The 25033-nt window shown below is 43.0% G+C and overlaps 1 protein-coding gene across 7 annotated transcripts in view; it reads right to left on the bottom strand.

Moving 5' to 3' along the window:
* The window catches only part of SRPK2 (SRSF protein kinase 2), a 227170-nt gene that overhangs the window by 75409 nt on the left and 126728 nt on the right, over window positions 1-25033 (bottom strand). For all 7 annotated transcript variants that reach the window (XM_061640418.1, XM_061640420.1, XM_061640421.1 and 4 more), the window contains 4 exons: window positions 14210-14318; window positions 13120-13207; window positions 12817-12904; window positions 11021-11127 (listed from right to left, as the gene is read on the bottom strand). In XM_061640418.1, coding sequence (XP_061496402.1) covers window positions 11021-11127; window positions 12817-12904; window positions 13120-13207; window positions 14210-14318 — 392 coding nt within the window. The remainder of the gene's footprint in view (window positions 1-11020; window positions 11128-12816; window positions 12905-13119; window positions 13208-14209; window positions 14319-25033) is intronic.

The raw sequence follows: 25033 nt of genomic DNA, 5'->3' as shown, positions 1-25033 counted from the left end.
GGGCTACTAGTAGAACTGTCGCCCTTTCGGCTCGGATCTTCTAGATTACTCAGGGAATGATTGGTAGTGGTGGAAAGGTGTATAATCAGCCTTATGGCCACCGGGATATCACAGCATATATCTCTTCCACCTCTGGTGCCGCATACCTGGAGAAGAATTGCATCACTTGTTGGTTGCGGCTCGTGGCAAACAGATCCACTTGTACTCTGCCAAAGCGTGATACTATCTGCTGAAAGGCCCTCAGGTGAAGCTTCCATTTTCCCTGATTCAGCTTCTCCTGACTGAGCCAGTCTGCCTGAACGTTGTCCTCCCCCTTGAGGTATTCTGCCGAAATTGAGTCCACATTCTTCTCCACCCACTGGAAGAGGAGAGAGGCTTCCTTCTGGAGATGACGGGAGCATGTGCCCCCTTAACGGTTTATATAAGATTTGGCTGACACATTTCTGTTCTGACAAGCACCGCCCCCAATTGTCCGAACTCTTCAAAGCGCCTGAGGGCCAGACAGATTGCTCAAAGTTCCAGGAGATTGATCGGCAGCCTGGATTCCTGTGGCGGCAATGTGCCCTGAACCATCTGGCCGTTGCAGATGGCTCCCCAGCCTGCTAGGCTGGCATCCAATGTGATCAAGGTCCGAGGGGGATCCTGGAATGGTACTCCTCTCAACAGGTTGGGTGCGTGAGCACATCATAGCAGTGACTGACAAACCACCGGTGACAGTGCCACTCTGCAGTGGCGTCTGGATGCTATATCTGTTTGGAAGGGTAGAAGCCCCCACTGGAGAGTGCGAGAATGATGACGCTCCAAGGCATAGTTTGGAAGGTGGTAACCATCAACCCTAGAAGTGCCGCCAATTGGGTAAGATCTACTGAATCGGAAGACAGGACCACTGACACTGTTGTGTGTATCTTGTTTACTCTTTCCTGGGCCAACTGTAAGATTCCCTTCTGCGAGTCTATGGTGGCTCCTAGATGCGCTATGCATCGAGATGGAAATAGCTGACTCTTGATGTCGTTGATCAGGAAGCCATGGTCCTTCGGCAGGCCAAGGTGACATGGAGGTCCTCCCAGGCCTTGTGTGATGATGGGGAGCGAATTAGGAAGTCGTCCAGGTAGGGAAAGACATGAACTCCCTGAGTCGTGAGATGCGCCAACAAGGTGACCACGATTTTTGTGAACACCCTGGGGGGACGACAGCCTAAAGGGCATAGCCCTGAATTGAAAATGGTCTTGTCCCACCGCAAATTTGAGGTAGCGTCTATGTGGCGGAAAAATAGGAACATGGAGGTATGCTTCCTTGAGATTGATTGAAGAGAGAAAGTCGCCTTTTCAGAGGGCTTCTTTGATAAGACAGCAAGGTGTCCATGTGAAACTTGCGGTACTTTATGTATTCGTTCAGGTTCTTTAGATCGAGTACCACCCTGGACGATCCGTCTTTTTTCGCGATGGTGAAGAATAGTGAGTAGTTTCCCAAAAATCTCTCCCCCGCTAGGACGGCTTCTATAGCCACAATCTGATTCAGATGGGAAACCTGCAAGAATCTTTCCCTCTTGTCCAGGGATGCAGATGGGGGGAGGGAACAAATTTCACCGGAGGGGTGGAAGTGAACTCCAACTTTAGGCCATACCGGAGGGTGTGCAGCACCCATTGATCTGATGACGTCTCCCTCCACTGGTGTGCAAAGCTTTGGAGATGGCCCCCCACAGGTGGGAAGTTGGTGTCTGAACTAGTGCTCGTTTCCCCGCAACTGGGACCCAAATTCAGAGTGACTGGGAAAATGATGTTGTGTTTTAGGCTGGTTGTGTTGTCTGTTCCAGAAGGGATGGCTGGAGCAGGTGTCTTTTGGTCTTTCGTATGTCCTGGAGCCTCAAAAAGACTGTGGCGATATGTAAGGGTGGAAGGAACATCAAAAGGACCTTCTGTCATCCCTTTTCCTGGAGGATGGCATGGCCTTTTTCTTTTCCTTAGATTCCAAGACTTTTGCTAAGGCATCATCCCCAACAACTTGCCACCCATATATGGCTCTGAAGCGAGATTTGAGCATGCTGTGATGTCGGCCTCCCAGTGGCGCAGCCATAAGGTTCTCCGCATGAAGACGCCAGCCGCCAAAGATCTTGTAGCAAACTGCATGGCATCCATGGATACATCCGCCATGAAGGTTACTGCCTGGGAGACTTTCAGCGAGACTTTTGGACTCGGGTGGTGTCCTGCTATGGGCCATCTAGCAGGTCCTCCAAAGAAGGGAGGCACGAGCAAACACCAAGGATACTGCTACTGCCCTGATTGAGAGTGCACTAGCCTCGTGGATCCTCCTCAGCCCCTGATCTATTTTGTGCTCTGTGGCATCCTTAGGGTGAGCATCTGAGTCTTTTGGATTCAGCAAATTTACGATGGGGATGTCTCTCAGTGGGACTTTCAGCTGGTCCATGATGTGTTGCTCCAGCATATAATATTTGTTGGTGATCAAGACTGATTTCTTGAATTGAAAGGGAATGTCAAACTCCGACTTAAAGCACTTTGGGAAGAAGGGAGTTTCAGAACCCTAGACTTGGGTTTCGGATCTGGGCACACCGCTGAAACCCTTGATGTCGAAGGGGCAGGAGAATCCTTTGTAGAGGTCAAGGTAAGGACTTTCATAGCCTTGCACAGGAGTGGAAGTATGGTTCCTGAAACATCCTAGTGGTTGAAACCTCTTCAGTTTCAGAATCCCCACTCCATTTGTCTTCGTCCAGGATCAATAAATCATTGTCTGGGTCAAGATGTGCATCCTCCGGATGTTGAAGGTGCCTGACTTGGGCAGTGGCTTATGGATCTGGAGATGTACGATTCAGCAGTGGATGTGTATTTGTAGATGAGCGGCCTGTAGTGTGGCCCTGCATCGTCTGCAGTCTAGATGGCACCTCAGGCGGTGTGGATGCTAATCCGACCAGTGGTAGTATTCGCACAGAGACAGAGGATACAGATAGATCCCTGGCAAGATCCATTAGGAGAGAATCCCTTAGCTGTTCCTTCTGCTGCTGTAGCAAATGAGCTGAGAGTTGCAGCTGAATAGGCTGAGCTTGAGGGCCAGATGGCTGGAGCCTTTCCCCCATCGCCTCCTGGGACTGTTGAAAAAGTACTGGTTCCTCCACGAATCCAGTAAATATTTCAGGAGAGGAGCTGGTAGAGAAAATGAAATCCAAGGAAGGGTGAGGCTGATTGCTTTTTCCCTCAGATAAAGATTCTTGATCCCTCTGTGTTCTGCAGGTAGCAGAATGGGAGGTATTCCCCATGGCTCCTGCCTGCTGATCAAGGCCTAGCCTGCTCCTTCCAGCCATTTCTCTGGTACTAGGCGCCGTGCCGTCTGGAGCCACCCTGCCCGCTGTGACCTGTGCCTCAGCCACCTCATGCCTGACAGTAGAGGGGCGGGCCATTGCTGCCCCTGACTGTGCCACCAAAACATGAGATGGCCCTGAAGCCTGCCTAGGTACAGGTGTGATGTTCCTATATATTAGTGTATATATGGTAAGTGCTGGTTGTTTAGAGTATACATGGTAAGTAGTGAAAGAGGAGGGGGAGTGAATGGGCAATAGAATGCTTGATGATTGGCTGAATGTTTAAAATGGCTGACAGTATAAATGAAAGGATGACAGGTAAATCTGGGTGAATGTGAGGTGGTGAATTGTGGAATCTGGGGGGGAGAAGAGAAAGAGTGGATTGCTAGGTGGGGTTTAGAGAGTTGTTTACCAGGAGGGAGGTGGAGTTCGGATTAATATTGAGTAAAACCATATGCTTATGTGCCTTAAGAAGAAATCTTGTTAATCTTGTTAGCTTTGTTATCTGTAATAAATACTTAATTTGGTTTACCAAAGGCCTGATCCTTGGCTGGGGTTTCACAGACCAGAAGGGAGGGTAAGGTAATGACCAAGGCTGAAGGGGAACTGTAACAAATGGTGGCAGCGGTGAAGAGAATAACAATACCAGTATTCAGAGTCTCTGGGAATACTAGTATTGGGACGTTACTGGTGGTTGCCTAGCAGGGGGATCTGTTGAGATCTGTGCTAGAGCGGGGAGAGAAATCATAAGAGAGAGCGGTCCGGACTGGTGGAGTCCCTGGTGGTGCCTAGAGACAGGCAGTAACCACAAGCAGGTAGGAACCTGACAGGGAGAGCCAGGGAAGGACGCCTCACATGTGGTGTCAGTAGCGGTGGGATACGAACAACAGAGAATCCAGAACAGTGGTGTGGCAAACAGAAATAACAAAACAAGATTTCTTGTGTGACTGGCAAAGAGTGTGTGGCAAAGAGTGAGTGAACTCAAACACCATGGCTGAATACATAAAAATGAAAAGAGAGGAGCTGGTGGAGAAGTGCATAACATTCAATTTACCTCATGAGGGTAAAGGGGTAGATGAATTGAGGGTAGCACTTATAGGATTTGCAACTGCCCAGCAAAAACAACCTGTCAGAGAAGAGACCCCAGAAGGATATTTAAGCAATCCCGCTTATATAGAGTACTTGAGAGAGAAGTTGAGGATGGAAGGTGCAGAGAAGGAAAAACAGAGAGAGTTGGAAGCTGAGAGATTGAGGATGGAGGCTGAGGAAAAAGACAGGCAGAGAGAGTTGGAAGCTGAGAGATTGAGGATGGAGGCTGAGGAAAAAGACAGGCAGAGAGAGTTGGAAGCTGAGAGATTGAGGATGGAAGGTGCAGAGAAGGAAAAACAGAGGGAGTTGGAAATTGAGAGAATGAGATTGGGGTTTGAGGAGAGGGAGAAGCAACGAGCATTGGATGCTGAATTACAAGTAGAAAAGTTAAAATTTGATAGAGAGAAATTTCACTCTGAGGAGACAAGGAAAGACAGAGATGGAGCAAAAATAAAAATTACTCCAAAGGACTTTGCTGTCTATGAGCCTGGTCAAGATCCTCAAATTTACCTCAGCACCTTTGAAAAAGCAGCTCAGTTGTGGGGGCTACCTGAAGATAAATACATGCAGTATTTATCAAACCTGATTAAAGGGGAATTGGCTGAGGTATACCAATATTTCCCCTCAGACAAGCCCGTCACCTATGCTGAATTCAAAGAAGCAGTGTTTAAAAGATTCAGACTGGGGCCTGAATATTTTAGATAGCTTTTCAGAAATTGCCAGATACAGACAGGGAGGTCTTTTGTGGAACTGGGAGCAAAGTTGATGGATATATTTGGAAAGTGGATGAGTAGTGCCAAAGCTCAGTCAGTGGAAGAGGTGAAAAGCCTCATGATACTGGATCAATTATACCATCAGTTACCACCAGAAATAAGGCTCCTGGTCAAAGACCGTTCCCCTACATCTGTGCAGGAGGCCGCAGAGATGGCGGATCACTTCGCCTCCAATAGAACTGGCTGGGTGGGGAAAACATCAAGAGAGTTTAAACCCAGACCATATAGTGCTGGCAGAAGGGATGTGGTACCACAGCGAGTGAGTCCTCCAGTAAAATCTGAAGGGCACAGGACACCCCAGAGTGGATCTGTGTACCCTAAAAGTGAGGAGAAATTATGCTACAAATGTGGTAGACCAGGGCACCTACGTTTTCAATGTGAGGTTGCCAACCCCATTAGTAATCCTGCTCAGACAAGGGCAGTGAAAACAGAGCCCAAGGCTTTAGAAACAGCGAAAAAGGTTCAGTTCTGTCAGATAAACTGGACAGAAGTAACAGACCTTGATTCAAGTCTGAGAGAGGAAGTGAGAGTACAAGGGGCAAATTATTGGGCATTGCTTGATACTGGTGCCGCTCAGACATTACTGAGGCCAGATTTAATAAAATCTGAGGTAATATTACCTCAGGAAACAGTGACTATCCAAGGAGTGAGGGGTCAACCAGAAAGTTTGCCTGTGGCCCTGGTGGAAATGACTTGGAGAGGCCGAGAGGGCCGATATAAAGTAGGCATTAATGCCCAGCAACAAGAACCAGTAATACTGGGAAGGGATGTAATGGGCGCCCAAGGAAAGATCTATGTAGTGACCAGACAGCAAATTGGCAGAGAAAAAGAAGCCATATTAAGGGGGGCTGAAACAAACAGGGTGGAATCTGTTAACCAGCCTCAGGTCACCATAACAACCACTAGCAGGCCTGCTGAAGAAGACAAACTGTATCAAGTGGTCTCTGGGGAAGAAGCAGAGCAATTCAGGGAAGAGCTGCATAAAGATATCAGTTTGAAGCAGGTAAAGGAACAAGCCCTGACCCAACAGATTCCTTTCACTGACAAACTGAGGAATCAAGTTGTGTGTGAGAATGGGATTTTATATAGACTGTGGATGCCTGCTGAAAGAAAGAATGAATGTGAACCAGTGAAGCAATTGATAGTACCTAGCAAATACAGAACCAGATTGCTAGAGGTAGCCCACGATGTCCCATGTGCAGGACATCTGGGAATAAAAAAGACCAAGAGGAGATTGGCTGCACATTATTATTGGCCAAATATCTCCAAGGATGTAAAACAACATTGTCTATCTTGTGGAATATGCCAAAAGGTGGGAAAGAGTGGAGTAAAGACCAAGGCACCCTTAAAGCCCCTTCCTATAATTGGACAACCCTTTTATAGAGTGGGAATAGATTTGGTGGGCCCTTTTTCCAAACCCACAAGGCATGGCAAGAAATATCTAGTGGTGGTGGTGGATCTTGCCACCAGGTACCCAGACGCAGAAGCACTGAGATCTGTAGAAGCCCCTGTAGTGGCAGAGGCTTTATTAAAAATCTTTATGAGGCTGGGTTTCCCTCATGAAGTGCTGACAGATCAAGGCAGTGTATTCATGGGAGAAGTGATGCAATGTATGTGGAAATGTTGTGGTCTAAAACATCTAAAGACCACTACTTACCATCCCGCCACTAATGGGCTAACTGAGAGATTCAATGGAGTTTTGAAGGGCATGATAAGAAGCTATGTTCAAGATCACCCACAAGACTGGGATGAACGTTTGGGATGCTTCTTATTTGCATACAGAGAAGTCCCTCAGGAGTCAACAGGCTTCTCACCCTTTGAACTGATGTTTACTAGAAAAGTGAGGGGACCTTTGGAACTGCTAAAAAATTCATGGGAAGGAACTCTGGGAGAGTACAAAACTTCTGTAGTAGATTTTGTATTGGAATTCCGCAATAAATTAACATCAATGATGGAAGTAGTGAAAGAGAATTTGAGTCATGCACAGGAGAAGCAAAGTTACTGGTATGACAGAACAGCCAGAGAACGTGTGTAAGATGTGGGAGATATGGTTATGGCGTTCATACCCAGGAAACATGACAAATTACAGGCTAACTGGGAAGGACCATATACCATCAGAGAAAGGCTTGACACAGTGACATATGTAATCACCACAGACCAATTAAACAAAAGCAAAGTGGTTCATGTAAATATGTTAAAGCCTTACCATACCAGGGATGCACAGGTGTTGCAAGTTACCTTATTCCCTGAGGGAAGTGGGCCTGAACTTCCAGATTTGGTACAGGAAAGCAAAGACAAAGGAAGGGTAGATCAAGTGGAATGGTCAGAGGAGGTGAAGGAGGTAGAGGAGGAAGTAAAGGAAGAGATTCTGAGAGTTTTGAAAACCTATAGGAATCTCTTTAGCAACAAACCTGGCCGAACCAGTATAGTTATACATTCCATTGATACTGGAGATCATGCCCCAATCAGATCTGTTCCGTACCGTGCGAATGGGAAAGTTTTGAATGAGATCAAAAAGGAGGTGGAAGATATGCTGGAATTAGGAGTGATCAGGGAATCCATCAGTCCCTGGGCCTCAAGTATTGTCCTGGTTCCGAAGAAAGATGGAATGACAAGGTTTTGCATTGATTATCGGCTAATCAATAAAATTACTGTCCCAGATGCCTATCCTATGCCTAGGGTAGACGCTATGTTAGAGTTACTGGGGGCAGCAACCATTATCTCTACACTAGATCTCTGTAAAGGATTTTGGCAAATGGAACTAGACGAGCAATCCAGAGCCAAAACTGCCTTCAGTACACCAGATGGGTTATATGAGTTTGTGACCTTACCCATGGGACTAAGGAACTCACCAAGTTCATTTCAGAGGCTAATCAATACTGTGTTGCGAGGCATGTCAGATTTTGCAGTGGCCTATATTGATGACGTGGCCATTTTTAGCAAGTCGGTGCCTGAGCATGTCCAACACCTGACAACAGTATTGGAGGCCTTAAGAAAAGCAGGCCTCACAATAAAAGCTAAGAAATGCCAGTTTGGACTAAAGGAAGTAATCTATTTAGGACATAAGGTGGGGAGTGGGAAAATCACCCCCTTATGGAGCAAGGTGGAGGCAATACAAGCGTGGCCGATCCCCTTAACCAAAAAACAAGTAAGGGCATTTCTGGGTGTGGCTGGATTTTATAGGAAGTTTGTGAGAAATTTTGGGGAAATAGCAACCCCCTTGCATGAATTAACAAAGAAGAAGTGTTCTGAGCGTGTGGTATGGACGGATGAATGTCAGAAGGCTTTTGATCTACTGAAGCAAGCCTTGTGCCAAGGACCCATATTAATAGCACCAGACTATGAGAAACCATTCATCGTGGCTACAGATGCGTCGGACCTCGCGCTGGGAGTTGTCTTGCTACAGGAGAGAGAAGGCACTAGACATCCAGTGGCGTACCTGAGTCGCAAGCTGACGCCGAGGGAGAAAAACTATTCGTCGGTCCAGAAGGAGTGCCTAGCGGTCGTGTGGGGACTGAACAAGTTGCGCCCATACGTGTGGGGACGAAGATTCACAGTGACTACGGATCATCGGGCCTTGTTATGGTTGCAGACTATGAAAAACCATAACACTATGCTGCAGAGGTGGTCCTGGGCCCTACAGGACTATCAAGTGGACTTCCAGTTCATCAAAGGCAAGGACAATGTACTGGCCGATGGACTTTCCAGGCAAGTGGCTGGGACTGCAGTGACGTGACCAGACAGAGGAACAAAGAAAGACATTTTCCCCATAGAGACTTTTATTTGTTAACGCGACGTATAAATCCTGGAACAGGAATAATACTCTGCCGTTGTTTAAGGGGGGGGGAAATGTGATGTTCCTATATATTAGTGTATATATGGTAAGTGCTGGTTGTTTAGAGTATACATGGTAAGTAGTGAAAGAGGAGGGGGAGTGAATGGGCAATAGAATGCTTGATGATTGGCTGAATGTTTAAAATGGCTGACAGTATAAATGAAAGGATGACAGGTAAATCTGGGTGAATGTGAGGTGGTGAATTGTGGAATCTGGGGGGGAGAAGAGAAAGAGTGGATTGCTTGGTGGGGTTTAGAGAGTTGTTTACCAGGAGGGAGGTGGAGTTCGGATTAGTATTGAGTAAAACCATATGCTTATGTGCCTTAAGAAGAAATCTTGTTAATCTTGTTAGCTTTGTTATCTGTAATAAATATTTAATTTGGTTTACCAAAGGCCTGATCCTTGGCTGGGGTTTCACAGACCAGAAGGGAGGGTAAGGTAATGACCAAGGCTGAAGGGGAACTGTAACAAATGGTGGCAGCGGTGAAGAGAATAACAATACCAGTATTCAGAGTCTCTGGGAATACTAGTATTGGGACGTTACTGGTGGTTGCCTAGCAGGGGGATCTGTTGAGATCTGTGCTAGAGCGGGGAGAGAAATCATAAGAGAGAGCGGTCCGGACTGGTGGAGTCCCTGGTGGTGCCTAGAGACAGGCAGTAACCACGAGCAGGTAGGAACCTGACAGGGAGAGCCAGGGAAGGACGCCTCACAACAGGCACCGACACTGCATCTGAAGCTGGAGGGGGAGCGGTTTCAGTTTCTTGGTGGGGTTATCCATTTTGTGGGTTGCTTTCCCCATAGGAGCAATAACTGGTGAAGACGCTGGGGGGCAGATGCTGTCTCTGCAGCTGTCAATGTAGCTGCAGCCCTTTGAGATGGAAGCAAGGGCGTGCTCAGTAGGCGAGGTAAAATGCAGGCCGCGTCTGGCGGCTGTCCGCCATGTCGCTGGACTGTTGACTTGGGGGGAGAGGCGAGGGGCCGCTGTATTAGTGGCTGCCGCCCATCGTGTCCTGCCAAATGGAAGCACAGGAAGTGGCCAGCTGCAGGAGGAAGGGCGATGGAGCTGCGGCTCGGTCTGGGCGAAAGGCCATCTGTGGGGGAGGGTGCTATGATGACGGCAGTTGTAGAGGGTGTCTAAAGATGGAGTGGGCTGCAGCTTGGAGGGGGGGAGGGCCTAGAGGTGGCTGCAACAGCTGGCTTTGAGGTGTGTGGGGGGAACCCTCGCTGGCAGCTCCACACCATGAAGAAAAGATGCCAGGAGCAAGGCAAAAACCAAAACATTCTTTCTTTTTTTAAACTGGGGAGGAAAACCTAAACAGTTAATAACAACAAACACTAATAAAAGAGGAAAGGGAAGAGAAAACACACAATAGGAAAACACAATACAAGCCTAAACCAATGGAGCAGAGAGGACTCAACCGTGCTTGGTGAAGGCAAAAGAGAACTGAGGCATAAACAGGCACAGACTGGGAAGTACCTGCAACAAAAGTTCAACAGAGCTCTTTTGCCTTCAACCGCTAGGTGGTGCTAGCTACCCACCTGATATCATCTTTTACATGCACAGGAGAACAGATAAGTACATTGTATTGTTTGTGTGCACATATGTCCCTTTGCTGGACTATGCCAATGAACTATGACTAAAATATTATTATACAAATATTAGGGTACCCTATTCTCCTTTCAGTAAGATGATATGAGTTTTAATAAAATAACTGGCAGTTCTTCAACAACTGAACTAAAAAAGAATTTCTCACTTCTCACTGTTATGTTTTTAACTGTTGAGATGAAATGCATTAGGACATATTTTTAAAGGATTGCTACTATTCAGACTATAATTCAAGCAAGATATCTGCAAAATTAAACAGATAATTAGAGGTACTACACACAAAAGCTGATTTGCACAGATTTCTGAAAATACAGTCCTACCAACTTCAGCTGGACAGTTATAAAATTTTGCAAGCATCACTGGCAATATCAACACATTTATAGCTTCACTTCATTAAACATCTTACCTGTTGAATTATACTTTTTACACAACGGATTGGAAGGCCCTGATAGTTGGACTTAATTATCCATTTTAAAAGGTGATGTCCAAGTACTTCAAAAACCATACAGACATCTGAGATTCAATTAAGGATAAATTGTAAGTAATGTCATAGCTACAAAACATAAATATTCCACATTATAACTAAGAATGGAATACTGAACACAGCTAAAACATATACAAGGTCAATGCAGACATAATGTAAACTGGGGTTAAGGGACTGTGCCTGGGGCTGCACATTCTCAATCCCTCCCTCTCATCCCTCCAGTCCTTATATAACTTCAGTGTAGCACCCCATCATTGCCTAGGATGCTTTGAAACAGAGAGTTGGGGAAGAGGAGGCTTGGTCCCAAATAGACCCTGTCAAAATTGGATATGCTGATCATCAGGTCTGGCAGGTATGTGAGTGCACAGCTCATTGCACATCTGTGGATTGCACATCTGTAGATTGGCAATATTACAGGAAAGGCTCCAATTACTAGTGAAAAACAAAGATTACAGTACTTAAATATATTCTTGAGAAACTTTTCTTACACAAGAGCAAAGGCTATTTTCAGCACAGCATAAACCAAATCAATGTTCAATATTCTGAAATTTAAAAAGTCATTCACAGAGAAGACCCATTAAAATTAAGTTACTTGTCCACTGATTTCAATGGGTCAACATATCACCCTTTATAACTAATTTTAATATAGTGGGAATTATTATTTTATTAGCTGGTGAAGCTGCCAGCACCACACAACATCTATCAAATATAGCAATTGAGATATACTGCCTTGCCTTATGAAAAAGGATCAAAAAAAGTATTCAAAAACAAAAAATGAACAGTATTATTTATTTATTTATGTGCATAAGATTTCTAAATATCCCAGACTTGAAGTACTTGTTCATTTACCACTTGTAATGGCTATAGCAAAACAGAAATCTTGGGGTTATAGCTAATTTTATTTATCAAAATCATGTGTTTGCCACTTTTACAGCATTCAAAGAAAATTTATTTAAGGTCTGAGCACAAGACTTCTTATACAAATATCATAGACTACAGGATAAACGTATGCTCAGACCATAATCTGAAATACAAAAAAATATTTTCAATCTGACAAAATATATAGATTATAAAAGATATGTACCATAAAAATAGGCACACTCTCTTCTTCAAAAAAGAACAGTAAAGATGCCAGTTTACATGCTTATAAGCAAACATGAAGCACCTCTCAAAAATACATTGGTTTTGAGTTTACCACAACATCTAATTTTAAATACCAATGTAATATTTTCAGTACTTCCTGCACTGTAAATATTTTTGGGTTGGATCCAGAGTTGCACTCAGCAAAGTTCCATCTAATGTTTTTAACTACATGTAGTTCTATTTGTAAGCCGCCCTGAGTTCCAGTTTGGAAAAAGGGCGGGGTAAAAATAAAGTTTCAATCAATCAATCAATTTGTGCTGGAGGAAGGGGGCAGAGTAAAGATTTTTGCTGATTCCTTTCACCCTGCAGCCCTCTGGAAAGCTGCTCTAGAGAGTTGGAGGACTAAATAGAATGCAGAAACTAGTTGAAAATGCCCCTTCCTCCACTTGGGAGTCTCTGTTGAAAACCAATTCCCTCTGTGAAAGAAAAAAGCCCTTCCATTTGCAGAAGGCTATGTCTGGAGCCAACCCAATGTCTAAAGGTAAATGTTTAAACGCATAAGGATTTCCCTGTCTTCTAATACCAAGGCATTAGGCAATGGGTGGGGGAGAGAGAGAGAGAAAAGAAAAAGATACGTATGCCATTCATGCCCGAAATTTTGAAGTCATCAATTAATTGTACAACCATGTCTTTATTTGGATCACTAGGGTCACTTTCACGAACCTAAAAAAAAAAGTTGAAGACAAAAGTCAGTTAAACTAAAACGACAGCTAAAACAAACACAGTAAGGATGCAGCAGCTTAAAAAACAATGCCTTGCGGTTTTAATTTCACTTGCTATGTTTGTCTGACAGTATTTCAACAAAAAGTAAATCGCATAACTACACAACTACAAAAAAATTAAACAATTACATCTGGGGGTGTTATAACAATACTTACACATTTAAGTAACTTTATTTCATCCAAGGCTGTCTCCGTATAATGTTGAGCACTTTTCACAACTTTCATTGCAACAAACCTTTTTCCCCTTTAAAACAGTAAGTGAACAAGCTATCAGAGCCAGTACATTTTTTTCTATTTCAGACAGACAATGAATTGCTTCTTTCTATTACAGAATAAGTGCAAATTTGGAACACATGGTGGCAACATTTCAACAATATTCAGGTAACTGAATCTTCAGTTAGTGTCTTCTAATGACAGGATTCACAGCAGAGGTTTACCAACTAAATCAAAAGTATAATTATATTATTATTTTTGTTCTTTGTAAAACACATTTGCTTCCTCTTAAAGCAGGGGTGGGGAACCTCAGGCCCATGGTCCGAATGTGGCCCTCCAAGCCTCTGTCTGGCCCTCAGGACTCTCTCCAGGCCACACCCCTCACTGGCCCTGCTTTGCAGCCTCCTTGAGAGTTTTTGCCTGGCAGGAATGTGTCCTTGAACTGTGATCATGCCTCTTGCTTGCCTGGATGGAGGATAGAGAGAGGCGTGCAAGTGTGTGTAGAACTAGCCTATTGTAAATAATAATAATAATTAATTGTTCTGCCTACTGTGACCTCTGGCCCCAATCAGCACTGACATGTGGTCCCAAGAGGTAGCAGAAGAGGAATGTGGCTTGAAAAAGGTTCCCATCTGATCTTAAACCACTGATGATTTATTAAGAGAAACAGTTAGAATTCAATGTCTCATAAGTGTAATAAAAGACACATTTGACTCAAAGAGAAGTTTAATATTCCTATATAATAGCACTTATAGCAGATGGTGTAGAAACATTTTGCATAATCTCAGCTAGCTTCCAACCTATTAGTTACTCTAAATAAAATAAATCAGCAGTACCATTTACATTCATTAGAACAGGGGTAGGCAACATGGTGCCCACCAGTTGTTGCAAACTACAACTCCCATAATCCCTGATCATCGGCCATGCTGGTGTAGCTGGTGGCAATTGTGTTCCAAAACATCTGAAGGGCATGAATTGGCTATCCTTGCATTAGAAAGCTAACATGCAAACAGGAAAAGTTTTTATGTCTTACTGCATATCCCAGCATAGCCAGACCGTAGAGAAGTGTCCCCATCCTAACTTCCTGATAACATGGTATCGACCATTGAAAAGATCTCCAATTTTCACTGGATGATAGCCACCTTTAAAAAAAAAGACACAAAATTAGCAGTATTTTGATTGCATATATGATAATCTCTTAGCACCTCCAACTAGTTTTAGGATGTAATCCTGAATATATGTACAAGGGAGCAAGGCCCACTCAACATAGTTAATTCCCTGGGCTCCTACTTGCCGTCCTGGGCTCCTACTGGGAGGAAGGGTGGGATATAAATCTAATTAATCAATCAATTCCAATTAAATATGTATACAATTTCACTGCTGATTGTTCTTCAGCTTTAGAAATGTTAGGGAGTTCCTTGTATTGTTGTTGTTATGTGCCTTCAAGTCATGTCACAGAAATATGTCACAAAGAAGAAAATTCTGTTGGGACCAAGGGATTTTATAGGACTGCGACCTCACTTTCATTTTCAGTTAATGGTAACATATTCAGACCAATGTCTAAGTGTAAGGCAACATTTAAACCTGTGTTTATTTCTACAATGGGATGACAAACTTCTTCAGGGGGTTAAGCTCTACTCCAAACAGTGATCTGGGGTCCAGAAATCTATTGTACACAATGGGTGAGATTCCAGAATAGAGCTGGCACCATCTAGAGCATTTGGCTTTCCAATTTTGAATCACATGCACTCAAACAGCATTTACATACAGACATTCAGATCTTACATATTACACACACAAAAGGTGTATAACATTAGTGTATGGAATCTCTTTTTAGTATGCTTAGAAAACATTTTCTTTACTAGAAAAACTGTGGCTAATCCCCTCCTCCATATGTTTTATTCTACCTTGACTATCTCGACCAGGGTAGGCCATTCCTCATCTACAGCCTAATTATCAAAATGATTTTGTTGCATAACCTCAATTATGAGCACAGAACATCTTGCATCAAAATTTCAGTACTAACTTGTATGACACTTTTATGAAATAATATTATGTATCAACAATGAACTGAGTATAATTCAAGCCAATAATCTCTGAAAGGAATTTCTACTTTTCATTTAAACTAACCAATACTAACATCCTAAATCGAGCTTCAGCGGCTCGATTTAAAAAGCAATGGTTTGGTGAAGCTTAACTATCATTTGATATTATGTCTGAATAAGCACACAATGGTTTATTATTAGCTGACAAGCCAGAATTAAAACACATGATTTGCCGCTTGCAGGTAAGCTATGGTTTGGGTTGACATCCAAATTCACAAGCCATAGATAGGACCATCACTCGCCTCCAGAAGCAGGTGCACTGTACAAACAGGAACGTTGAATAGGAGGATAACAAAAGCATGCAAGTGCACCCCTACGCACACCATCCTCAGTACTCTAATCCTTCCACAGCCCTTCTTTTACTGATCGTTTCCTGCATAGCAGATCTTTCAGAAGTTCCCAGTACATGAAAAAGCAATGAAAATAATCAACACACATATAATTATTGTTCTCTCTGGATGTAGTTTAACAAATAAGACAAATCTCAAGCTTAAAACCAAATTCTGTTCTGATCCACCTGCACATTTCCTACCTATCAAAATGCTCCATCTCCTCTCTTCAAACTCAGGTGCAAAGCACATAAACATCATGTGCCTCCTGTGTTTTGTACATGCCAGCTATCTATCTCGATGGTCTACTGACATTCTCCGAAAGTGTCCAAGCAATGGGACTGCAGCCTGGGATCTGGCTTCAGCAAATTTTCTTACATAACTGTAGGTCTGTGGGGCAGATTCTAGTCTCTGATAGCCCAGGCATTCTTGCCACTTTCATATATTTTTCACAGACATACCACTTATGATAGCAAGACACAGAAACAAAGGTCATTCTTGACCTGGGGGCAAGCAGGACTTGAGGAGATAAAGAAGTCACAGCTCCAAAATGAGTCGACCATTAACTGCCTACCTGAGGAAATTGTGAAGAGGGACTGTATCAATGAATCTATACCTAGTTCCGGGGAAAAGTTTATTTTGTCAAGAAAAAAATGATGAGGTGACAACCCAAACCATCTGATCAGGTGTAGAGACGAAATCCAGGCTCTTCTATGGCAGATGACAGCCATGTATGAAATTGTTTTATTGGATTAGTCATCTGAACCACTGAAATTTAAATTAAAGCAACAAAAGATAGTGACCAGAAATATATATTCCACTCACATTTCACATTTCAACTAAATAAGCAAGGGAGAGATGTATAAAAGATTATCAAATCCATGGACAATAACATTTTCATTGATAACATTATTTTATCCTTGCTGCCTGGGGAACAAACTTGGCATTAGCTCTTGCAATTCAATTTTATATCTAATTATATTGTTTTGTTGTTTTTGGAGTTTCTATGGATGGTTTTATTGTTTTTAGAGCTTGTGTTAATGTGTTTTAGTCTGCTTCTATCTTGTACACAATTTTGATGGCTTTTATGCTGTGAAGTATGCGGATGACACGCAGCTCTATCTCTCATTTAAATCTTCACCGAGGTTGGCTGTAGAAACCCTGTCCAAGTGCCTGGAGTCGGTGAGTGGCTGGATGGGAAGGAATAAGCTGAAGCTGAACCCTGACAAAACCGAGGTACTGTTTGTGGGAGACAAGGGAAGGCTGGGGGATGTGGACCTGGTGCTCAATGGGGTACGATTGCCCCTGAAATACCAGGTCCACAGCCTGGGGGTCATTCTTGACTCCCAGCTGTCCATGGAGGCTCAAGTCTCGGCTGTGAGCCGGGCGGCGCTGTATCAACTCCATCTGATACGGAGGCTGCGCCCCTACCTTCCCAACCATCTGCTCCCACCGGTGGTACATGCCCTGGTCACCTCTCACCTAGACTACTGTAATGCGCTCTACGTGGGGTTACCCTTGAAAACGGTCCAGAAGCTGCAACTGGTACAGAATGCGGCGGCTCGTCTGGTTAAAGGCAGCCGCCGGCAAGATCACATCACTCCAGTGCTGAAGGAGTTGCACTGGCTACCGGTTGTTTACCGGGCCCAATTCAAGGTGTTGGTTTTGACCTTTAAAACCCTACACGGTTTTAGCCCAGTCTATCTGAAGGAGTGCCTCCAGCATCGTCAGGGATGAAGCTCAACAAGATCAGCCTCAGAAGACCTTCTCTCGATCCCACCGGTTAAAACAGCTAGACTGGTGAGGACTAGAGAGAGGGCTTTTTCAATAGTGGCCCCCACCCTGTGGAACTCTCTCCCAAATGATCTTCACCATGCCCCTTCTATGATGAGCTTCCGCCGGGCCTTGAAGACCTGGCTCTTCAGGCAGGCTTTTGGGGTGGGTTAGGTTTTTATTGTTATGGTTTTAAATTTTAACGTTTTAATGTATTGTTTTTTATCTTGTACGTCGCCCAGAGTGACTGGACAACCAGCCAGATGGGCGACTAATAAATTTAATAAATAAACAAACAAACAAACAAACAAACAAATAAATAAATAAAAGTAGTCTGTAAATTTGTGTAACATCAACATCATTTCACAACCCTTGATCAACATACAATTAGACAAATTGATGTTCCTTAAATAGAACTTCATCCTGCACTTTATACACAATTACAAACATCTAATCACAAAATAAATCTTCCATGGCTCCTGAATTACAAACACATTTTGTTTGCTGACCATTACATCTATCTTTCGTTGTGCTTTATGCAGTATTGAATAAAAGTTCTATGATGTCATTTTTTAATCATGTCATTGCTGGACCCTATACATTTACATATGGCAGTCAGGTTAGAAATGGATCTACAGAATAAAGCAGCCAGAGTGAAGCCATAATTGACCAAGATGGATGACAATTTCGTGTTGTGTGTGTCATTTCTGGTTGAAGGCTACTTGTAGTTCTGTGAACAATGCACTTTCTGCTGCCAGAGCAGAAAAGAGCTTCTGATAAGAGGTTGATACAGAGATGTCGGATAGCCAAACTAATGTTGAAGTGAAAGAATAACACAAATATAGTTTTGAAACTCTGCCAAAGGTGCTAGTGGAAAATCATTGATGCAAGGATCTGAAGTACTCATTTTATCCCCCTCCCACAGACTCATTATTAAAATTCATATAATATTATTGGATAATTCCAACCCCCTGATGTAGTTTTGCTGGTAGGTTTAAAAGATGTATTCAAATGTTGGTGAGCTAGCTGTTCTTCTCGGGTGGGGAGCAACTGTCTTTGGATTACTGTTTTCTTCTTTTCTTGCTGCTGTTTGCTCTGCCCTATTTTGCATGCTTTGCCAAACTGAAGGCTTCAGGCCTACCCTCTCGTAGATAACTGTGTCTTTCTTTAATTTAATATTCTAGGAAACGTAGACAAAAATACACAAATAGTGGGCTGGAGGGAGTTAGGAGGAACATATATATGATTTATTCTTTTAGTTCATATTTTTATTGTATGAATTAATTAGCTTATGTAAATATATATATCATATCACTTTAAGATATTTTCTAAGTTATTTTAAGTTGTTGTAGTTTCAAATATTATCTTAGTTTTATTTTCTATCAGTGCTATAACATCATGACACCGTTCAGCTTTGTACATCAATAAACCGTGTTTTTGTTTGTTATAATCTGGAGTTTGTGGTTTTTAATAACATATTGCGTTTTCCTCCCTGTTTCACCGGGTTGCTGCTAAGCAAATACAACCAGGGTGATGCATCCAATGAAGGCTGATGCATAGGCCAGAGTTTGGCAGTGTATGCATAGGCGCTGATTGGGTCCACTAATTTAGAACATAACTTTCAGACCTTATCAAACCGCATTCAAGATTGTGCAGATACAGGAGGCATGGCACCAGGAGATGCAGGTTCTGGTCCTGTAGCAGTAGTCAGTACAGCACCAGGAGGCGAACAAGCAGCAGCCAATTCTATGGCAGAAGTCACAGTAGTGAATTCTCGTCCTGTAGCAGCAATTACTTGGATTAAGGCACACAGGGACAGGAGCAGCACTTTCAGCATTCGCTGGAGGTAGCTCCTCATTCACAATATCGACTTGGAATGCTAAAAAAGAGCCTGAGCTATTTGTGGAGAAGGAGTTTCTCCTGCTCTCTGGGGTGCTCATTTGCAAACACATTCACTGTGTTTTATTACTTTAATACAATGCTCCTTATACAAGCTTGCCAAGGGGATTCTATCTCATTGCAATCAAGGGTATCCTCATCTTGACCCACATTCACTTTGAAGGTAAGTTCTCTTTTTCCTACATAACTGTCCAAACATCACAAATGACTACTTCCCCTGTGGAGCTGTCAAGGAGTGTGTTCTGTAATGTACTCAACTACATTATTTCCATATTATCTAGACCAGCCTTTCCCAACCTTCGGGTCCCCAGATGTTGCTGAACTACAACTCCCATCAGCCCCAGCCAGCATGGAAAATGGTCAGGAATGATGGGAATTGTAGTCCAGCAACATCTGGGGACCCAAAGGTTGGGAAAGGCTGATCTAGACTGAAGTCATCATTATCTAGACTGAAGCTTTCCAAATGCCTGGGTGGCACACAGACCCAAAACTATATGGGCACAAATCCAAACAACACAGAGACTGGGAAAAAGGACAGAGATAATTATGGAAAGCTTAACTCATTCTGCACAAACTTTAATGACAGACAAAACTGTTTACTACTGTGTGTTCTGGAGTTGTATTCCACTTTTCTATCCAGTCCTCAAATGAGTACAGGTTCAAAAGTTGCATACAGGGATTCTGAGTTAGCAATTGTGGTGAAATGTTGGAGCCAAGCAGGGTTATTTGACCCACATCCTAGCCTTGCACCCCAGTTCCAACCCTCAAAAACATTCCAAGATGCACAAAATCTCAATTTATTGCTTGCCACCACCTCACCTGTTTCAGCCACTGAGGTCAACCTAAATTCTCTTTATCAATCTAGACAAAAAGTATCTGCATAAACACAGCAAAGCTGTTAGCACACATAGGTTTTATTTTATAAATCTAAAAGACACAGTACTGTAAATAAAAAAGGGAAATGAATTCATTTAAAAGGAAATCAGATCATAGAGGATACAGCATATACAAGAAAAGAGGGTAGTTTGAAATCTATCTAGAAGGCATAAAAATACAAAAATTCTATACTGCTGGGGAAAGATAGAACACAAGGTTAAGTTTTCAAAGCTGCTATTATTCCTTGAGTCACACGTGTCAAGTCACTTCAAAAATTTTCCAAATGCTTCAGTGCCAGCTGCTGCCATCCACAAACTTTCACCTTACTCCCAAACAACTCATATGCTTCACCTGGCATCAGGAGAGACTCTCACTAGGAAAAGAAAAACTGAACTTCCCAGGGCGCTTAAACCTGGACAAATTAACAGCAGCCAAACCTTCAAAAAGGCTGTAAAAGGAAGGTCTTGCAAAAGTGAGATCATGACAACTATAATCAGAGATTGATTACTTTGACTATTAGAAGTTTAAGGCAGACCAGAGGATTTCCCAACCCTGTTACCTAAAATCCTTTAACCAGAGTTGTCAGGGATTGAACCTGGAAATTTCTGCATGTAGACACTTTACCAGACCTATACTCCCAGTTCAGTGCCAGCTGTCACAACACACAATTTCTTGTCTCCACACCTCCAGCAGTGCTCATTGCCTTAACATAACCAGCTGTACATGTTACAGGGGCCCCATCCCCTGTGAGAGCTGAAGTTTAGGTGAGTCCTCACCAGAACGTGGAAGTAATTTGTTAGGAAAATGAATTACTTGTAATTTATTACTTTTTGCGGGAATGAGTGGGTAATTTATTTACATTTTTATTAGAAATGATAGAGCAAAGAGTAATTTTATTACTTTCAAGTGTAATTGTAATATTTCCAGCATTACTTTTAGGGTGTTACTAGGAGGGAGCAGGGGAAGTCTTCTGCTCCTGATTCATGGATGAAAATCATGTGCCTCAAACTGGGCTTCTGTGCAGCATCGCTCTTCCCTCGTGCTCTGTGGGTATTGAGGCGACGAGGGAAGAGGTGGGGAGAGAGATGGGGGTGCAGTATAGAGAAAAATTGTTTAGAAATTGGATGGTGGTGGAGAAGAATGGAGTGGAGGGAGAAAGGAGCTGGAGGTCAAAGATGTGGATGAAGGAGAAGAAGGAGGCAGCAGTGGAATGGAGATGAAGAACTGTGGAGGTGAGAAACAATGTGTGTATGTGAATACTGTGTTTGCACTTGCCATACGAAGCAGCCTCTGCCACCCTCCCTGGCAACTTTGCTACATTTGCAATGTTTTAACTTTTTTGCACTGCAGGGGAAAATGTTTGTTTGGGTGGGTGTGCCTTAGTTGGTGGCAGGGCAGGGTCCAGGAGTTGGCTGAGTGAGAGAGACAATGCTTGCTGGCTGAGTGTGTGTGTGTGTGGGGGGGGTTACACTTGGTTTGATGCCCAAAGCTCTGAGCTGTGGCCTCTGCTTCCCTCTCTGCCTCCTTTACCAGTGGAGAGACTACCCCTGTTATCTTGTGGCTAAAAAAATTATTCTACTACTCTCTCTGTGTGTGTGTTTATTTTTAACGTTGTTTTAGGCTAAGGTGTACCAAGGCCAGGACCTTGCAGGTAGGCATTCTAGGTTGTTGTTTTTTAGTAACTTAACTGTGGTTGTAGTGATTACTTCTGAGTAATGGTAAAATAATCAATTCCTTTCATAATAATTCTAATTGTAATGGTAATTTATTCCTTTTTGGGGCCATAGCAATTGTAATTTATTCCTTTTTAAAAGTAATCTTCCAAGCTCTGGTCCTCACAAGTAAACACTGGTTCAGAGTCAGGCACAGAGATTAGGAGTCCAAATAATTAATCATGCTCTCCTCTCTGCAAGCTTCCCTGACAATGGTCATCTACTTTTAAAGGCACCACTCTAAGAGTGCTAAGTGTGCCTGGGAGGGTAATGTAATCAAGTTGTTTTTAAAAATTGAGGTGTTCTGGTGGTAAAAAATTAGCTCAATGTTATTATTTGTCTTTAAATAATGCAGTATAATAGTTATAATCTATTTGTGACTGTCTTCAGTAGATACACTAGTTAGATATCTGATGTCATTTTGCTATTAATAGGTGCAACTACATTATCTGGATGGGGAGAGCAGTATTGGAAAGAAAATGGTATTTCTGAGCAAAATGGTAAGGTGACAATTGTAGAGGGGCGGGAATGAGGAAACTTTCCAGAGAACAGTGCCTAAAAAGACTGGAACATGCTGAGAGCTGCCCTAAGTATTTGGGCAGAGAAATAGTCTGCTCTCATGAGTAGGCTAGCCAATGATAATGGGGTAGTACACAACGGCACCACTTTGCCAGCAGTCAGCCAAGGCAAGGAAAGGCAGAGAGCTTTGCGATCGCATCCAGGACTCTGGTAAGAGGGAGGGGAAACATTGTACAGGGCAGGGCTTCAGTGAGCAAATCAACTCTGATTTGCTTGTAAGCTTGCAACTTCAAACCATGGTTTGGCACGATGCCTAAATTAAACCACTGTTACTTATTAAGGAGTTTGGCGCTGTGGTGTATAAGAGAATTTGAAAAAGTGCAAAGATTAAAGTACACAGTTTAAGGGCCTAGATCAGTGATGGGGAGCCTCAGGTCCATGGGCCTAATTAGACCCAGTGGGGCCCACCAGCCCCACACCTAACATATGAGATCAAGTGTGAAGCAGGTTAAAGATGTAGCTGCAAAGGAACAATCAACAGCCTTAAAAGTGTGCTCCTATTGGCAAGCAAGAATTGCATTTGGCACCTTTTAAATTTGGCAGCAAAAGCAAGCTCTACTGGGAATGGTTCCACTCGGAAACTTCCAGGTGGAGCCAATCCCTGCCAAAAACAGGGGTTGTAGCCACCACCAATTGGCAGCAGTTGCAAAGCTTGTTTACCTTGCCCACACAGTTTGAAATTAAAACAATTGAGCAAAGGAAACAAATTCAAGTCAGTCTGTTAAGAAAAACACTTCATCTAATGTTACCATGATTAACAGATGGCCAGACCCATCCACCTATCAAAATGGCCTGCACGGGGGTGTCAGAATCCAGACCACAGGCTGGATCCAGTTCTCCACCCCTGAACTAGATGCAGCTACCTCGATTCAAAACAAAACCTGCAAGTAATCTGTCTTTGTAACAAAATTCAGAATAATAATCCTTAGTAGATAACTGCCTCAGTGCGAATAAATGTACTCAAAACCTTATCACTTGAGTGGTGTATCTGATGTTGTTATTATGTGCCTTCAAGTCGATTATGACTTATGGCAATCCTATGAATCATCAACCTCCAAGAGCATCTGTCATGGACCACCCTGCTCAGATCTTGTATGTTCAGGTCTGTGGCTTCCTTTATGGAATCAATCCATTTCTTGTTTGGCCTTCCTCTTTTTCTACTCCCTTCTGTTTTTCCAAGCATTATTGTGTTTTCTAGTGAATCATGTCTTCTCATTATGTGTCCAAAGTATGATAACCTCAGCTTCATCATTTTAGCTTCTAGTGACAGTTCTGGTTTAATTTGTTCTAACACCCAATTATTTGTTTTTTTTGCGGTCCATGGTATCAGCAAAGCTCTCCTCCAAAACATTTCAAATGAGTGGATTTTTCTCTTATCCGCTTTTTTCACTGTCCAACTTTCACATCCATACATAGAGATCGGGAATACCATGGTCTGAATGATCCTGACTTTAGTGTTCAGTGATGCATCTTTGCATTTGAGGACCTTTTCTAGTTCTCTCATAACTGCCCTCCCCAGTCCTAGCCTTCTTCTCATTTCTTGACTATTGTCCCCATTTTGGTTAAGGACTGTGCCGAGGTATTGATAATCCTTGCCAAGTTCAATGTCCTCATTGTCAACTTTAAAGTTACATAAATCTTCTGTTGTCATTACTTTAGTCTTTTTGACGTTCAGCTGTAGTCCTGCTTTTGTGCTTTCCTTTTTTAACTTTCATCAGCATTCGTTTCAGATCATTACTGGTTTCTGTTAGTAGTATGGTATCTTCTGCATATCTTAAATTACTGATATTTCTCCCTCCAATTTTCACACCTCCATCTTGGTCCAATCCCGCTTTTCGTATGATATGTGCTGCATATAGATTAAACAGGGTGATAAAATACACCCGTCTCACACCCTTTCCGATGGGGAACCAAACGGTTTCTCTATATGCTGTCCTTACAGTAGCCTCTTGTCCAGAGTATAGGTTGTGCATGGATGCTGTGGCACCCCCATTTCTTTTAAAACATTCCATAGTTTTTCATGATCTACACAGTCAAAGGCTTTGCTGTAATCTATAAAGCACAGGGTGATTTTCTTCTGAAATTCCTTGCTCCGTTCCATTATCCAACATATGTTTGTGATCTGATCTCTGATGCCTCTTCCCTTTCTAAATCCAGCTTGGACGTCTGGCATTTCTCGCTCCATATGTGCCTGAAGCTTTGGGGAAGGCCTGTGTAGCTCAGTGGTAGAGCATCTGCTTTGCATAGAGAATTAAATTGGCCTTGAAGATCCCTATATATGGATGATCTGGATGCAATTTTAAGGTTTGTGAAATGCAGGTAGAGGGAGCATAGAAACAACAACTTCAGAGGAGGCCAATGCAGATTACCCCTTTTTTGCTTCTCACTTTTCTCCTTTTCATGCACTATTCTTATTACTATCCCACTTTGACCTTAAAAGCTTTGCCATTGGCAGCAACATTTCCATTCCTTTTAGCTCAGTGTAGCGTGGCAACTAAGCCAAAGTTTGTCTTGGTGTGTTGTCCAAACCTCAGGTTATGGTTAAGCTCTCTCCTCCTTAACCACAAGTGGTAGTCAAGGTTTG

The sequence above is a fragment of the Rhineura floridana genome, chromosome 8 (assembly GCF_030035675.1).
Source record: "Rhineura floridana isolate rRhiFlo1 chromosome 8, rRhiFlo1.hap2, whole genome shotgun sequence".
Taxonomy (NCBI): Eukaryota; Metazoa; Chordata; class Lepidosauria; order Squamata; family Rhineuridae; genus Rhineura; species Rhineura floridana.
The sequence above is the reverse complement of the archived record's forward strand: the minus strand, read 5'-3'. Positions and strand labels throughout refer to the sequence as shown.